Source organism: Raphanus sativus, chromosome 4, assembly GCF_000801105.2.
Source record: "Raphanus sativus cultivar WK10039 chromosome 4, ASM80110v3, whole genome shotgun sequence".
Classification (NCBI taxonomy): Eukaryota; Viridiplantae; Streptophyta; class Magnoliopsida; order Brassicales; family Brassicaceae; genus Raphanus; species Raphanus sativus.
Genome location: NC_079514.1, coordinates 7,919,798 through 7,937,096, shown reverse-complemented (window position 1 = coordinate 7,937,096; position 17,299 = coordinate 7,919,798). Strand labels below are relative to the sequence as shown.

The 17,299-nt window shown below is 32.6% G+C and overlaps 4 protein-coding genes across 11 annotated transcripts; all 4 read left to right on the top strand.

Annotated features, from left to right (window-relative positions):
* Positions 1-244: 244 nt before the first annotated feature.
* Positions 245-6,912, top strand: LOC108857513 (uncharacterized). 8 transcript variants are annotated; one of them, XR_008944844.1, is made up of 9 exons: positions 245-585; positions 4,920-4,959; positions 5,167-5,352; positions 5,444-5,600; positions 5,796-5,870; positions 5,973-6,079; positions 6,257-6,352; positions 6,448-6,543; positions 6,621-6,912. XR_008944844.1 is itself a non-coding variant. In XM_057007868.1 (5 exons), exons 1-4 carry the CDS (start codon positions 444-446, stop codon positions 6,562-6,564), a joined length of 462 nt encoding a protein of 153 aa, XP_056863848.1. In that variant the 5' UTR covers positions 246-443; the 3' UTR covers positions 6,565-6,579; positions 6,621-6,909. The 8 variants fall into 8 exon arrangements, 3 of the variants coding, with proteins under 3 accessions (XP_056863848.1, XP_056863847.1, XP_056863846.1); XR_008944842.1 differs by having other exon boundaries at positions 4,917-4,959; XR_008944843.1 differs by lacking the exon at positions 4,920-4,959 and having other exon boundaries at positions 246-585; positions 6,621-6,911.
* Positions 6,913-8,532: 1,620 nt separating this feature from the next.
* LOC130511204 (CASP-like protein 1E1) lies at positions 8,533-10,865 on the top strand. The gene is made up of 2 exons (XM_057008085.1): positions 8,533-8,952; positions 10,393-10,865. The coding sequence occupies exons 1-2, from the start codon at positions 8,711-8,713 to the stop codon at positions 10,721-10,723; spliced, it is 573 nt and encodes a 190-aa protein (XP_056864065.1). The 5' UTR covers positions 8,533-8,710; the 3' UTR covers positions 10,724-10,865.
* Positions 10,866-12,223: 1,358 nt separating this feature from the next.
* On the top strand, positions 12,224-13,472 carry LOC130511093 (uncharacterized). Its single transcript, XM_057007926.1, has 3 exons — positions 12,224-12,587; positions 13,081-13,340; positions 13,440-13,472. Exons 1-3 carry the CDS (start codon positions 12,224-12,226, stop codon positions 13,470-13,472), a joined length of 657 nt encoding a protein of 218 aa, XP_056863906.1.
* A 1,960-nt stretch (positions 13,473-15,432) lies between these two features.
* Positions 15,433-16,092, top strand: LOC130510757 (monothiol glutaredoxin-S4-like). Its single transcript, XM_057007370.1, has one exon. The coding sequence runs from the start codon at positions 15,559-15,561 to the stop codon at positions 15,865-15,867; it is 309 nt and encodes a 102-aa protein (XP_056863350.1). The 5' UTR covers positions 15,433-15,558; the 3' UTR covers positions 15,868-16,092.
* Positions 16,093-17,299: the final 1,207 nt, after the last annotated feature.

Sequence of the window (17,299 nt, the reverse complement as noted above, 5' to 3'; positions counted from 1 at the left end):
ATTAATAATAACATAATCAAACCGTAGTTTAAAGCAAAAACTCTATCATCATTAAATATGAAGTTTCAGTTTTCAAAACTTTAAATTTAAATTTTTGAAATTTATTTTTAGAGAGTAAAATCTTCTCTATATTTGAATGTATATTTGAAGTTATAAAGTTTCTATTTGAAATGTTGTTACGTAAATTTAGTGTTCTGGCATGATTAACGGAGGCGCTTAGAAGTGTTGCTTAGGTTAATTTTGATTAAAAAAAGGAAATTACATATTAAGGGAAGAGCCGTAGCTTAATTAAGCGTTAGAAAATACGACGCTTAAGGACACGCGTCAGACATTCAAGTGTGTCTCTCTCATCGTGATCTCTCTCCAGAAGGCGATGATAGTTGGTTTCGATTCATCTCACTCTCCTCGTCTCGACGCTCTCATCTTCCCGCCAAGACCAATCTATGGATCAGAATACATACAGGAGGAAACCGTCTCCGATCAGAACCACCACCGCCGGCGGTTCGAATCCGGCCCCTTCCTCCGAACTACTTCCGATGAAGTTTCTCGATGGCAGAGACTACTCCAATGCTACTACTACCAACGGTATGGGTTCTTGCTGTTTGTGTTAATCAAAGTTAAAAGTTTAGATCTTTACTGCATTTGCCTGTACACGAACATAGTTCTGTATCAAAAGATTCAAAGTTTGAATCTTTCTATAAAAATAGAGTCTTTGTTAGTTTAATTTCTATAACATAGTTCACTGGAGATTCATCTGATCTAAAGTTTGAATATTTCTATAAGAAATAGGGTCTTTGTTGGTTTAATTTCTCGAAGATTGTCTCAGGTTGTGTAGGTGAAGAAGATGTGTCATGTTTTTTGGTCTTTAGCTTAAATGTATGTCTGCTTTTTATTTTATTTTCTTGTTGTTTATAGTGCGCTCTGATTCTCATCATCTGTTCATACTTCAACTTGATGGACCCCAGTGGATATTGATTTAGTAATTCTTTCGCTAGTTTCCTTGCACTGCTGCATAGATGTTGAGGGAAACCACCTTAAATTGCTTGCCAATTTGGTTTAGGCAAAAATATAGAAGTTGCTTAGATAAGTTTTTAACACACATTTATTACTAAAAAATTGATTAACCACCCATTAGGGTTGCTAGGGATAATGATGCTCTTGCATAAATTTAGTGATGGGCTTCTGACTTCCAAGTTCCTATTCCGTGTACTATTCTAGAACCGGATTGATATGGTACTCATCATTACCCTTCCGACAAGAAAATGAAATTCTGAAATGTAAATGATACCATCTAGTTTTTTTTGTCCCTTTTGTAAAAGCTATGTCATTTAGAAACTTTTAGTACAGTATTAATATTCTATAAATTATACTTAAAACTTTTATAAATTAATAGAATTTTATAGTTCTAAATTGAATTTTTAGTTTAATTGGTATATCGATAAATTAATAATTTTTATAAATTAATAAAAAATATAATTTTGGTGCAGTCCTAATATTCTTAATTTATAGAGATTTTACTGATATTTATTTTCAAAACGTATACAATCTAGTATATATTTTAAATTTAATTTTGTGGATTATAACATCAAATATGAGCTATCAGTGTCTGCACTTGCCAACTGCCATGGTTGCATTAAGCGACAAAATCCCTTCAATACTTTCCTTCTCTTTTCATTTATTTCGATTAAATATCACTCAGATCATTTTTAATCTAACTCGAAAATACTATTTTAATATAGTTTTACATTAAAATTATCTTTAATTTAACTGCAAAAATCACACAATTTTAATATAATAATATAATTTCATATCAAATTTGATGTAATTATATTTACCACACTAAAATACTATTTTTACAACAATAAAATTAAACTATGATATATTTATTTTAGATAAATTTCTATTCACTTATTTTATTAACAAAATATATAATTAAATAAATAATAAATACAAATAATATAATAAATAGTGTAGAATTTGATGCTACGATCGGAGAACAACTCTTTTTAATTCTAAAATTATAAATAATGTGCTTTTGACATTAAAATAATATTATGGGTTGAAGATATACTTACACCTTAGTTTTTATATTCATTTTTCTTCTGAGAAAGATATTTTCATTTTTAGAATGATATTTTTTTAAAGGTGATATTTAATCATGAAAAAAAAGAGTTTGAATCTAACCATAATTTCTTGTTATTCAATAAATAAACTTTAGCTGTGTTATAAATCTAGTGGTATTGGATCTTATATGTTCAAATCATTCATTATTAATTTAAAATTTTACTTTATTAAGTTAAGATTTTAAAAAATTCATAAAATCTGCTGTTATTTATAACTAAAATGATTTTTATATACGGGATCATCTAAAATAAATTCCAACATATTTTATTATTAAAAAAACTTCAAGATATATTGTCTAGATTTTAGAATTTTCACAGACAAAATTAATTTTAAATGATATAAATTTTTAAATCTTATAAATTGTACTTTAAACTAGATAATTTTCGATAAAATTAGAAACAATGATATCATCATCAATGCAAATTTTTAAAACAATATGAATTTATTGCAAAGTTCTGAATACTATAATATATCCTGAATAAAATATGTTAAGTATATTATATTCATTCTAAAACTAGTTTCAGAAAATGAAAATTATCTTCAAAACAGTATTTTATTGCAATTAGTATTAATAACAGATAATAGATAAATACATATAATTTGAATTAATATATTTACTGGTACTTATTGTATCAATGAAGACAACATCTATATTGTATCAATGGCCTAATTCAAACAATGAAAAATGTGGGAAAATAATGAAACACGAGAATCATATTATTATTAATTTTTTTGAGAAAGAACGAGAATCATATTATTATTTTTTTTTTTTGAAACCTAGAGAATCATATTATTCTGATATTTTATTTTTAATTTTATTATTAAACTCTATTTTTATTAACGTCCATTTTTTAAGTCCAAATATCAACGCCTATCAACAAACGCAAGGACACGTACCAATCGGGACCCATCAACAAAAGCATGAATGGCTCCCCACCACAAAACCGGTATGCTTCGTCGACGCTGCTTGGAACGCTGCCTCTAAGGACGCCGGAGTAGTTTGGAGAATCATCAGCGACCTCTCACCACAAGCCCTCTCGGGATCACAGGTGATAGAAGACGTCAGCTCTCCTCTCGTTGCCGAAGCCCTAGCGCTCTACAAAGGAGTAAGAAAGGCAATCGACCTTGGTTTCGTGTCGATCTCCTTCCTCTCCGACTGCTCAACGCTCATAAGAGCAATCAACAATAGAAGACAGATCAAAGAGATCTATGGAATCCTCCAAGATATCAACAGTCTCTCGTCTCTCTTCGTCTCGGTTTCTTTTCGTCACATCAACCGTTCTCAGAACGATGAAGCTGACTTTCTAGCTAAAGAGGCCCTTAAAGCCCATTGTATCTTTTCTTCCTTTTCGATTTCGTCTGGACCGACCACTTGGGCCTGAACCTCTATGTCTGTTTTCCTTTCTGCTTCTTAATTAAAAATATCGGGTTGTTCAAAAAAAAAAAATCCCATAACATGTACGTAGGAAGATGTTTTAAGAAGGTTTTCTGGTTTAATTTAGGAGCGAACGTAGCTTGACGGAACAATATTATTACATATATATTACTAATGATAGCTTTAGTTTTGGCGATCAGCATTTGGAAACGTACATCGAATTGAAATTACCAATATGCATCCCAGTAACCGAGTCAAACAATTAGAGAGTGAATAATCTGATCAAAGTTTCATCGGCGTTCTTTTCGCTTATGTCGCACAATAATGTACTAACAACATATATGCACATCAATATATACTATATTAAAAGGTAAATAAGCTTTATAGATAGAGTGTCCACGTCACTCATTTAATTCCAACCAATGGGAGCTCAGCATACATCCAACTTGACACTTCCTTCTTTCTGCTGGGCTTGAACCGAAATTCCGTTTGGGCTTCGATTTCGTGGTGTTTCTGGCAGCCCGTTAGCCCGTGTTAGTTTACATCAGTTTCTCACAATTTACTTTTCTTCGTTTTTACTGCCATGTCACCAGTCAACAAAGAAACCCTACGACTTACTCATCGACTTCTTCGTCTTCTATGTTTTCTTTTCATCAAAACTCAGTTACAAAGTCCATCTGTTCTCAATGTGTTCTTCAATACAGTTTTAGTGGATTCGTTTCACCTCCCTCTCTTTCTCCTTCTTTATAAACCACTTTGTATTTACTTGCTTCCATTCAATCCCGAAAACTCCTCTGAATTTTTTTTATCAGAAAGGCAGATAGAGGATCGTTGGTTGTGCGGCTGTGCGATTGACATCAAAATTCACGAGTTTGACGTTGCAAAGGTGAGTCTTTCCATCAGTATGCATCTCGATGGATTGTGAGAAAATATTGATTTTCTTTCCTACTTTTGCTGATTCTTGGCACAATTGATCACTGAAAGCAGCTTTCATCCAAAGTTTGGCTTATTGACTTCCTCCACAATGTCATCCTGCAAAAGTATATCAACAATCAAACAATCAAAAAGGGACAAAACAAATTCTGACATCAGTTTTTTTTCTTCAGTTTCAACAATTACGTGTACTTGCTGCTTCTATGTATTAAATAGATTAGAGTCAGAAGCTCTGGTTTTGAGCTTTTTGTTTACTGAGAAGTATGGAGTTTCTTCTGTATAGGTCAGAGGAATTGAAGAAAGAGGAATTGATATGTCTATGATATCTGAATAGATGGAGCTAGAGGCTATTAATTCAAGTTCTCAGCTAAACCATATGGTGCTTCCTGGGTTCTTTACTTGAATCAAAAACCCTCAAATAGCAATGCTGAACTGTATGATTTTCTTTTGATTGCTTCTGTGTTCATTTTGACAAAATATTCAGCAGAATGGAGGCAACCACCACTGCTTATCCTGCATTTTTAGAGGTAAATTTCTCACTGAGCCTTAACGTTTTTGTTTGCGAGTTGATTCTATGTGTCAAAAGTTTTTGATTCATTCTCGATGATGAATAGGTATGGCCATCCCAAAAGCAATTTTAATTAAAGACATATGTTTACTGAGAAGTATGGAGTTTCTTCCATATATTTATTAAAGATATTCAACTGAATCATTTTTTTGGCTCTGATCTCTAGGGAACTGTCGCTCAGGGTTCATCGCTCAAAGCCGTGTCAACCGATATGAATGTGGGAGCATCTACACTCTGACATACTTCTTTGCATCTAGCAGCAAGGTGATGTACCGTGTGGCTGATCAAAAGAGAAGGACAGAGACAAAATTCACAGCTTCTACAAATAAAATTGATGTTGTTCTCTCGAGAGGTTAGCTATCTGCTGAACACATTGTCATATCTGGACTATTTTGTAAAGATTTGAAAGACATTTTTGTGTGTAAAAATGATGATTTATGTAGTGTTTTAGAGAGGTGTACTACCGATTTGTAAAAGAGAAAACCGCGATTGGATTCTCGGACCTTATTGACGCCAAGATCAGCCAGATGAGTGATATGAGTTGTACGAGTGCCTCAGCTTCAAGTAAAACAACATCTAACATACATCTTAGTTGATCCTGTAAGTCTTCTTTCCTTCATTTGATCCAGTATCCTGTAAGTGGGAGAAACCATAACAAATAGAGTGTTGGGATAAAATTTTATAGGAAAAAAAGAAATTGACGAGAGAATGTTGTTAGTGCGAGTTCGCTTCAGCCATTATTACATCAAAAAAATATATTTGTGCTCTATGAACTAATTTATTGTTTCATTGTAGTGCTCTACATGTCGGATCTCTTCTAAGCTCAATGTTTTGAATCCAACGGAGCTCCTAGGGAGACCACTACGTCAAGTATTCTCAGGACCTTTTATATTACAAAAGTGTTCAGAGACTATGTTCACCCGTTTCAGAATCTCAAAGTACTCATTTCCGTATGACTAATTGAATTTGCAGATATTCAAATGCTTGGCCACCATGCCTATCGACCTGGAGTGCTATATCTGCCACGGTATACAATTTTGACTGTCTTTATAGCAATGGCAGGGATTATGTGGGCGAAGGTACATCATGTGATCTTTTTACTCATCATTTTCATGTTTTATATGCCACAACACAACATAAAAATAGTTTCGTTTCAGTACCATTTCAGGCAGTATCATTTTCAAGATCTATACAATCTGATTACTCAAGTGTCACTAATAAATATTAAATGTCGTTGTAAATTTTTTATTGGGCAGGTATATGGATTCAGACAAAAGGTTCCAGCACGTGGTTTATGCTTGTGGTGTGAACACAAATCGCCGAGGAAAATGAGCGTCAAAGAAGGTGATAATGTGAGATGTTTGTATGAGTTACTCTAAATCTTTTCTGTTATAAGTGGTTTAGATTTTACGGATTGTAAAACTTACACATGTGTCTGAGTGAACAGATGAACTTGGTGTCGTATGAATCAGCTAATGGCTTTAGCCGTCGTACAAATTTGAACAAGGATTCAACTCTGTTGGATGGCCTCAATGAGTCAATGGTAGGGAATCAGCCCTGTTAATGGAATAACCAACAGGTTGCAGATCATTTAATCGAGATTTATGTCTGCTATTTTAGACGCAGGTGGCTTTCTCAAAACCTGGAGCAAGGAAGTGTTTACCATTCAGTGATCTGCAGATTAACTACTAATGGAAAAAACACATTTTTTGTCTCTAAAAGATTACACAAGATCTTTCTCACTCTCACTTTTTCCCCTTTAAATTGTGGTAAAAGAAATTTCATGTGTCAAACACAATTGTGGTAAATTGTGTTCATTTAGTCTTTCTTTTTTTGGATTAGTATTTGGCATTGCCACTCTAAACTAATACATGTCATATTTTATGTAGATTATATCTAATATAGTATTGACATCATGTTTAAATTAGCAGTACCAACTATTATATTTAAGTTTATCAATCTCATATGTTCATTTGATCTATAAAAACCTTTATCCCTTCAAAACAGCTTAATGATAAGTTTCAAATCACGTAAAAACTACTATTAATATGAATGTGCGTTGATATTTTAGTGACAAGTTTTCTTCTATATGTGCATGTTCTTCGCTACATTGAAGAGAATAATACGTTGAAGAGAACCAGGCTTCTTTAATTTTTACAGTAAAACAAATACAAAGTAGAATTTTTATCATTTAGAGAAAAAGCTAAAGTTGGTACTACTAAGAACCATTTGAAGGGATACACAAAATACGACCATTTAACATACAATTAAACAAATTGTAAAAGCGATATGTAAACAACTATCAAGTAATCAAAATGCATAGTAATCAAATCAATTTAAAAATAACATTTTAACTAAAAATTCTATTAAAATACAAAATAATAATATAAATATAGACACTGAAATGAAAATATGTTTGGCACATAAAATCATGTTTGGAGTTATACCTATTACAATAAACTGCATAAATGTTGATATTCAAATAGAGCTTAAATTCACATACTCCACGAAATAAATAATAATACACGATAAACAATAAATAATAACTGAAAATAATATAAACAAATACAAGAGTTAAAAATAACACATAATGTAAAAGTAACTTTATTATAAATCATAAAACCCGTTAATAAAATAAATATAAAATTAAAATAGATTGAAAATAAATTGATTAAAACAATCTATTGGAAGAATATTAGAATTCAATAATTTGATATCTTCTCGAATCAATAAAACAATATTATTAACTTTTTATATATTTAGAAAAAATATAGTATGATAATCCGCGCGTAGCGCGGAGACGAACCTAGTAGAATTAAATCCTTAATAGAAGCTAATCAAGCATTAGCTTGAGAACCAGTATTTTTAAAATTAACTTTAGGAAATCTGTTATTGAAGGTATGCATCAGAGAAATGATGTGATAAATTACTTAAGTATATATATGAAATATCAATACGTGAAAAGAAAATAACATAGCATATTGAAAATTTCTTTATCGAGTAAGACTACAATTCATGAAAATCATCAAATTTATTTTTATATTATATTTTCAATATATATTGTATATATTTATTTATGTAATATTTTGTTTTACATAAATTCTGAATATTAACTTTGTAATCTCTATTTCCTATTAATAAAATTTGTTTATTTCTTGAAAAATAGACGGTAAAAGAATTGCTCAAAATATCGAGATTCAATATTAGTTTGTAGCGTATACATATCAATGTTACCTTATTTGACACTTGCAATGAAGCACCCTAATAAGTCACAAACTCCGCAAAGTCTTTCCTTCTCCCCAACTTTCGATGAATAATGTATTCACACTTTGTTACAAAAAAAAAAATGTATTCACACTTTTGTTTTAACTTTTAAGTCGTTACTCTTTTACACGACTTGTTCACACTTCATTTTTCGGCCACGTATCTATATAATTTATTTTATTTCGTAAGCTCAAGAATTTCTCTTGCGCCACATAAACTCAAAACCACGTAGACATCATTATTACTATCCACACTTGAGGTGTGTTATGTAAACGTATACCTTTTCTGGAAACAGTTAGCGTAACCATTCTGGCAAAATAATAGTAGTATATAATATACTCGAGAGCTTGAGAAGTTGGGAAAAGGCAATCATTTTTTACTCATTTCTCTCTCTCTCTCTCTCTCTCTCTATCTATCTATCTCTCTTTTTCTCAGAGTGAGACGCAATGGAACAGGAGCGCAAGAACAATATGAACGGGATGGAAATGGAAAAAGGAAAGAGGGAGAGTGGGTCTAGAAAAGGTCTTGAATTAACGATGAGAGTGTTGGCTTTGGTTCTTACAATGGTGGCTGCGACAGTACTTGGTGTCGCAAAACAAACAAAGGTTGTGTCTATTAAGCTTATTCCAACTTTGCCTCCTCTTGATGTCTCTACAACAGCCAGAGCTTCTTACTTGTCTGCCTTTGTGTAAGCCTCTCTCTATTCTTTCGCATTTCCACATACGACCATGATTGTTACAAACACAACTTTTACATGCGTTAACTAAAACCAAAAAATCAAAATTTTAAATTCTGGATAAGTTTTTCTTTTCTTAATCATTCAATAATACGGAACCATTCATAAATATAAAATTTAAGATTAGTATCGTTTTTAACATCTTCGACCTTTTGTAAGAAAAGTCCTCATGAAGAGCACGGATATAGACACTGGTTAAAGTGGTGACTAAAGGCAGCATTTTTGCAAGAGTGGACAAACATCAGTTAAATTTGATTTGATTTGATCTGTTATTCATTTCAATTCAATCCAAAAAATTTGGATATCTTTATTCGTAATCAAAATAGATAATACGGAGCAAATCACGAATACTCATTTAAAAAAATGGATATTCGATCTGATCCTTAATGTATATATGCATATACATGTATATATAATTTTATATCTCTATATAAAATTTTAGTTATTTAATCCACTAAATTAATTATTTGGTCATTAAACTTTTAAAAGTATGTAGTTTTTAATATTTTATAATGAATTACTATTATTTTATGGAGTATTAAATTTTCCTTTCTTTTAATGTTTTCAAAAATGATTTTTCATTATTTTTTACTGGATCGACGGATTAAATCGGATATCCGATAAAATATTCTGGTTTTTTTAGATGTTCGTAACACCGAAAATTTGGAAAATTACGAATCGAATCGAAAAATATGGAACGGATCGGATTACCGATATCCTTAAAATTTTGAATATCAGCTCTGTGCTCACCCCTATTATTTGCATCTTTTTCCGTTACTTAATTTGTATATATTCCAGTTTTTTATTACAAGTAAAATATTGTTCAAATTGGTTATAGCTGCGGTTTGATCTGAATTAGTAAACAGGGATAAATGCTCACCGCTCAGTCACTACAATACATTAGTTATAATCTATGTATGTCGTGTTCATGTACATATCTGGAAATGTTACAGCTACGGATAAAGTGACAGATCTGATACACTGCATGTATTGCATGCACATAAGGAATGCTGATTTTTCTTAATTACCGTGAATTACTGATTTTATGTGTTATATGTCAGTGTATAACAGTCATACATGTGTCCACATATACGTGCACAAATACACATACATGTAGAACAATATAAATCATGATAAATCATTGACAGATAGATAGTTTACAGTTAATTTTGTAATTAGTTTAATCATATCATAAATGTCCAACCACCGCGAAAAAAAAATCAAAACAGAAATGTTGGTCCATTGAAAATTTAATGTACAATAACTGTAGCTGGCATGACGAGCAATAAATAAATAACATTTTAATAATTAAAAACCAAGACAAATTCATTGATTGCTGTTAAAATACAGAAATTAAGCAGTATACTGTATATGATTACACAAATGCTGTAGGTACAACATTTCTGCAAACGCTATAGCTTGCGGTTACGCAGCAATCTCGATAGCGGTTCTGATGATCTGCAAAGGCAGAAGAAGCAAAGGGTTGTTAGTTGCGGTTTTGGTAGGAGATCTAGTAATGGTGGGTTTGCTATTTTCTGGCACTGGAGCCGCCGGTGCAATAGGGCTAATGGGTTCACAAGGGAATAAACATGTGATGTGGAAGAAAGTTTGTAACGTCTTTGGAAAGTTCTGTCACCAAGCTGCTGCTTCTGTTGCCATCACTCTTCTTGCTTCAATTGTCTTTATGCTTCTTGTTGTTCTTGATGCTATGAAGCTTCCTTAAAAATTTAATACCCTAAAAACGAATGCCATTGCTGTTTCTAATTGTTTCTTGTCGTTTGTGATGTGTCAAGTCATTATCAACAATCATGTGTAATTGTCTATTTGCTTTTAATGTTTTATCAAATCGTATTCTTTAGCAAAAAGTAAGAATTCAAATCGTTTTCTTATGGTGTTACCATTTGTTCAATTTTCGTAAAATACTTTTTCTTCCCTTTAAACCATTTTCAATGTATTTTAGTTTTTCTCTTCTAAAATATAAAAACTTTATAATAAAGATACAATATCCTCTAATGTATTTCTTTAAAATAATGATCTCTATTATAGAAGAAGAAATATTATCTCTTATCTTCTATCATTAGTCGGAACTTATTCCAAATTCGGGTCAGAAAATATAGTAATTTTCGGACTAACCCATTCTACAGTACTAAATGCGTTTTTTGGAATCGACCGGATCAATTGATAAGGCTTAAAAAAATAGAAAAAGAAGAAATATAAGTAGATTGGAACAATATCATCTTTAAATACTATTGTAGAAGTGAAAATATCAATGTGTTGGAAATGTTTTTACTATGTAGGATAAACATCCCACTAAAGTGAATATACAGAGATGTCAGTTGTAACCATTGGCAATTTTACTAAAACTTTTCAAATGTTGTTTTACTATTCGAGGCTTACACACAAAAAGGGGGACATTTCTTCTCATTATGGGCGAAGTCCCGAAAGGATACAGAACGAGACAAAGAGTAACCGTAGAATGCATGAAACTGATTAGTCGAACCAGTTTCTGCTTACTTTTATCAAATTCACATATTCTAATACTAAAACATGCATTCACATCTTTATTTTCTCTACCAGTGGAACCTCTGTTTTATAAGCAAATTCCATAAGCTTCAGTTCACTCAAATAATAAAAATTCGACCGTTTTTTGTCGATCATAGTAGTCTCGTTACTAGTCACGTTAGACCAATCATACATTTTTCCGTTTCAATCAATACTTTTTTTAAAAATAAAAGGCTAAAAGTTTTTTTTTTGACAAAGAAAGGCTAAAATTTTCAATCAATACAATACAACAGCTTTTAGTTTCAAATTTCTTTGTAGTATAATAATTAATAAAGAACAATCTGTTTATATATTTAAAAAGGTATTGTCTATTTGTCCTCAATAATTTTATTTTAGGATGCCTCACATGTCTCTCTGACTAAATATAACATATCTATTCTATTAATAAAAAAAAACAGAAAACTAAATAATTTTAATTTCTTTTGAGAAAAATGGTATAGCCTTAAGTTTGGAACACCGAACAACATCTAAAAAGAAGAAAAAAAAGAAACATTTTCTAACAAAAGCGAATATCACAACGCGAAAAAACCAACAATAACTGGAATTGGTTTATCGTTCACGTAAATCTGCCTCAATAAAGATCCATCAAAAAGATTCATCCTTTCCATCAACACATTGTTTTTTACTTCATAAAATCGTTAACTTATTTAATTACAGAAAAATGGGCTGTGGAAAATCGAAACACGATGTTGTTACGGGAAACACCAGGACGATCAGAAAACCCTTAGAATCTGAATCAGTGAAGGGTAAAGAAAATGAGACAATTAAAAAACAAGAAAGCTGCCAATGTCAGAAACCCACCGACGTGGCCGCTGCGGTTTCTGCAGACCGGCCAGATATCACCTTGGAAAACAATGCCAAGAAATCAAAGGAAAAAGAAGCTGAAGTAGATTGTGGTGAGAAGTCAGAGGAAAAGGAAACCACCATTTTGCCGCCGGTAATGGCCATAGTGCCAGAAAATATTGTGACGGAGGAAACATCCAACGACGTAAATGAGAGCGTATTGATTGTGGATGAACAAAATGGTACGTAAATAATATAATCTAATTACATGCTGATACTCTCTTCTTTGAAAACTAGATCGGACAAGAAAATCGTAAGTAAATTAGTTCATCTGTGACAATATTTTGAAAATAAGTATTTGACGAAGATCATGTTTGTTTTATATTATATCACGTTATTTACATTTTAAAATCACACGCAAGAAAATCATTTCCTACTTACATTTTGTCATTGTATGATTTTTTATGTTGTTTTGGTTTTCATTTGCAAAATTTAAACAAAATTTTGGTTATTTAACGAAAAAAGTCCTATATCTTGTCATAGTTTCTTCATTTCCATGCGGTTTATAATTTTGAAGTAATATGTTGCAGTTGTGAAACTAAGTCGATGTTTTACTGTAATTTTATATAGAAATTATACGGCTGATATAGATAATAAGTATATTTTCTCCTTCAGAGTTGTACTGTGTGTTGTGTAGAAAACATTGACGCATATGTTTTTTTTTGGTTTGAATAGCAGAAGAAGGTGATATTGAGCCGGTGGTCGAAGAGGAAAAAAGTATTGACGATAAAATTTCGGGTGACGGCGACGCTGAAATTTCACCTCCCGAGACTGAAGAACTAAAACCAGATGTACAAACTCCGGTAACAGCAGAATCAGAACTTCAAGATACTTTAACTACAGAGAATGTGGCCGTAGAAAACGTAGAAACTGCGTCCACAGAAAACGATGAAGTTCCAGTTTTAAAGGACGAAGATAAAGTTGATCATGTAGAGGTATAAAAGTTAAATTTATGGTAATTAGTTTGATATCATAGTTGTTATGATATAAGAAATCTCTTACATAACTTGCCTATTCGTTTTGGGGTTGTGTAGGAAAATCTGGCAAAGGAAGTTGGGTCGGCATGAACAAAACAAACATATCGATTAACTTTAATCCATTTATAAAAACACTCGATGCACCACAAAATCCAATCTATTGTTTCTTTATTTAGTATTATATTTGAAAAACGATATTCAAGGGATTGTATTTTGTTTCGTTTAAACATATTTATAACTTTTGGTGGGAAAAACAAATTTTGAAACTTTATCAGTTTCATTAGCTATCAAAGGTATAAAATAACTACTTTATTTTGTATGGTTTTAATTTTATGATATATTAAGCGTTAACTATTAATTATATACAATCGTCCTATTCCAAAAAAACAACAACATAATATGCGTTAGGTGATTGTTATCTAGCTGGCCAGACGTGAAAATTAGCTGCAAGTTGTATACAAGATTATCAAATTAAAGAAATTTTTGAATTTGGATCAATCCATCACTAAATTCTTCACTATCCATAACAAAGTTTTTTGGAAGTGATTGTTCAACCCCATTGTAGAATATTACATTCTAACTATTACGCCAAAGTGTGTAAAGAATTGGATTCTACCATATTAGCAATTTTGTTAGATTGTTACATATATATTCCATGTTATAGGACGGTACGGGCCAGTTGTGGAACAATTAAGATGTGATTTTGCATATTATGTACGTATATGTGTCGGTACGTGAATCACGTACGCTGAAAATCATAATAAACTTTTATCTTGATATGAGAATAACGACTCTTGAGATCAACATTGGGCCACCATTAAAATCATGAGTTTCTAAAATCATTGAAAGGCGCAAAATAAAAAATGTGACTTAGCATTTCAGTTGTTTTATTTTGGGATACTACTTGCCTGCTTCGCTATCAAATCCATCTTCGTAGCCATGAGTTTGACTTAACATAACTTTTATCCATAGAATAGGGAATAAAGCTCAAGTTGATTGATTCTTGAGGCTTGACACCGTAATATTCGAACTTCATGCATGACGATAAGGCTAAAACGGAACCACATAGTTTACCTTTTTCTCACAAGTGGTCAGGATTATTAAGATAATATCATGCGATCTCTGATCTCACAAATATTGAAGAAGCAATGGAGCTGGAAACTTTTATCTAAGACGTATCTAAAAGTTAAAACTATTTCAAAGGGGTGGCAACGATCAAATTTTTATGGAACATCGAATTTTCAGCACAACAATTTATAAAAATCAAGATTGAATGGGCTAGCTTAGAATATTTTTGCCCATCATTTGAGTAAAATACCAGTTACAAAAATAATTAAATAGAACAAAAATCACAAAACATTGAACAATTATATTTAGCAAAAAAAAAAAATTGAACAATTATATTTTTCACTTTGTCACAACATATAGTTATATCAGTACTTAGTTGCACAAAATAGTTATATTAGAAAATAAAAGTTTTTTTTTTTGTAACTGATAGAAAATAAAAGTTCTTTCGTATCAAACTAAAAGATTGGAAGCTATCTTTAAATTATTCCAGTTTCAAGAATGTTTAACAAACTAAATAATGCGATATAAGAAAATGCGATACTGCAGTTCTTTTACAGCTCAATAAATTGAAAGACCGTACTACATATAAACATCACATGATTCGTCCGTATCATATTATTCTTCACAGCTAAGATTTTGTTATATCCTTTTATAAAAGAAGACTCAAACACTGTTTTGTCCATTTCACAGTTGATAACCTTTTTTGATCCTTTAGTTTGTAAGAGCCACGAGTAACTCAACCGACCATAACTCCAACTGTTTACATATTCCCACCATCTTAACATTCTTTTATTATTTTTTAAAAATGTGGAAACTCTTAATACTATTGAAAACCAGACACGTACATAATATCCCCAAAATAATAGAACCAAGGATTCGAACAAGAGCATAGAATCTTCATTTTCAGTTGTCTGCATGCATTTGCGAAGTTGCTATATATAGGAACACTTATAGTCGATCTTAACACATCATCACACAAGAATTCAAAGTCACTTCTCTCATTTTGGTCCCAAATTTCCTAAAGCTTTCCAGTTTCCACATTTCCCCTTAAAATTTTCCATATCCTAAAAGGAAATTAATTCTTTCAAAAACCATAATTTTATCACCGATGGAGAAGCTACAAAAGATGGTATCCGAGAAACCTGTTGTGATCTTCAGCAAGAACTCGTGCTGCATGTCCCACTCAATCAAGACTCTCTTCGTCGACTTTGGCGTGAACCCAACGATCTATGAATTAGATGAGATCAACAGAGGTAAGGAGATAGAACAAGCACTAGCTCAGCTAGGCTGCAGCCCGACTGTTCCTGTGGTGTTCATAGGAGCCCAACTCGTTGGTGGAGCCAATCAAGTCATGAGTCTTCATCTCAATCGCTCTCTCGTCCCAATGCTTAAGCGCGTTGGAGCGCTATGGGTTTGATAATAAACGCACACAATAGAAAAATCCGCATCAAGTCACTTAGTCACCTAGCCTAAGTATGTACCTTGCAAATTATTCTAATATTTTGTAAGAACAAGATGAAACTAAAAAATTAGATCATCCACACATATATTTTAACTAAATCTTTCTAAGTTTTGATGAGATAAATTATGAATGTACCTATTTTTAAAACGTGCAATTATTAAAGGCAGCTTGAGTCTTTCCTATGGCATTTTCCTTCTCTTTTTTTTTTTTTTTTTTTTTTTTTTTTTTGTCAACGTTTTTATTTCATAATCTCAAAACAGAGTACTTGAAGAACAAAGTTTGGGTAAATCACCCTTTGCAAAATAAACAGTGCATAGATTAGAAGAGCATGATAACGGAGTGATGAAAGTGACAAGGTTCCCAATGATGGAAAAACCTGTGATTTCAATCAAAACCAACCCTAAGCGCAGGGCAAAGACGGTAGAGTCCGAAAGACAATGAAGTCTTGAGTTTCCTGATGATAATGTTGAGAGAAGAGCTTTCTGCAGTGTAGCTTTGACGCCTAGAGCAGAAATCACAATCCATGTTCTCTTCGAGAAGGCAGAGTGCTGTGAGACAAACCACCATCGCCAAATAGCCAAGCAAAGGCTTGTAACATCCTCAATAAGAGGTAAAGGTCCATTCAAGACCATCATAACATCTTGATTCCAGAGACACATGGATCTCCTTCTAAGACAATTAAATTCTACCAGCAGGCAAAGATCGAAGAAGTATGACTCACTCCAACAAATTATGAACTCCATACCTTGCGAAAGCTTGAAGCAATGGAACTTGGATCCAGCAACATGAAATCCATGTTTCAGATGAAGGATCTTCTTTGTCTGAAGCCTGCACATAGCAGCAGGGAGCTGCACTCCAAAGGGTTGCATTGTGGTAATAGCTGCATTCAGAAAACAAACCACCTCCTGTATTTCACCATTCGAAGTCCAGTCCTCGAGACCTTGAACTGATGAGCAATAGAGGAAAGTAAGCTTGCAATCAGCTATCAGTAACCCTAAAAACCCTGCAACTAATATCTCAACCCATGCTTCTGCATCTGAGCAGAGAAACATGAGCGAGAACCTGGTAGAAGCACAGAGAAACCATGGCATCGGAGCTTCCGGTTCTTTCCGTTGGAGAGAAGTTATGACAAACGGCGAGATCTGGCGGAGGAAAGCGCAAACTAGGAGAGCCGGTGGAGGGTCAGGGGGAACTGGAGGGACATGAGGAACCACCGGCATCATCACGTCGAGATCCGGATCTGGTGGCTCAGGCGGCAGGGGAGAAGAACCAGATGAATCAACTGTAGGAAACTCCATTGACAGAGAAAAAGAAAAGCTTAGAGATGAAAATGAAAAGCGAGACTGTCCTCAGGTAGAGGTAAGAGAGATATTATTTTCGTCCTAGT

Bases quoted from the DNA above. Each gene is read 5' to 3' on its own strand.
- LOC108857513 (XM_057007866.1), top strand. From the start codon at position 374: ATGATAGTTGGTTTCGATTCATCTCACTCTCCTCGTCTCGACGCTCTC. The intron at 586-2,980 runs GTATGGGTTCTT...CCATTTTTTAAG, and splicing joins CAATGCTACTACTACCAACG to TCCAAATATCAACGCCTATC.
- LOC130511204 (XM_057008085.1), top strand. From the start codon at position 8,711: ATGGAACAGGAGCGCAAGAACAATATGAACGGGATGGAAATGGAAAAA. The intron at 8,953-10,392 runs GTAAGCCTCTCT...CAAATGCTGTAG, and splicing joins TCTTACTTGTCTGCCTTTGT to GTACAACATTTCTGCAAACG.
- LOC130511093 (XM_057007926.1), top strand. From the start codon at position 12,224: ATGGGCTGTGGAAAATCGAAACACGATGTTGTTACGGGAAACACCAGG. The intron at 12,588-13,080 runs GTACGTAAATAA...TGGTTTGAATAG, and splicing joins GATTGTGGATGAACAAAATG to CAGAAGAAGGTGATATTGAG. The intron at 13,341-13,439 runs GTATAAAAGTTA...GGGGTTGTGTAG, and splicing joins ATAAAGTTGATCATGTAGAG to GAAAATCTGGCAAAGGAAGT.
- LOC130510757 (XM_057007370.1), top strand. From the start codon at position 15,559: ATGGAGAAGCTACAAAAGATGGTATCCGAGAAACCTGTTGTGATCTTC.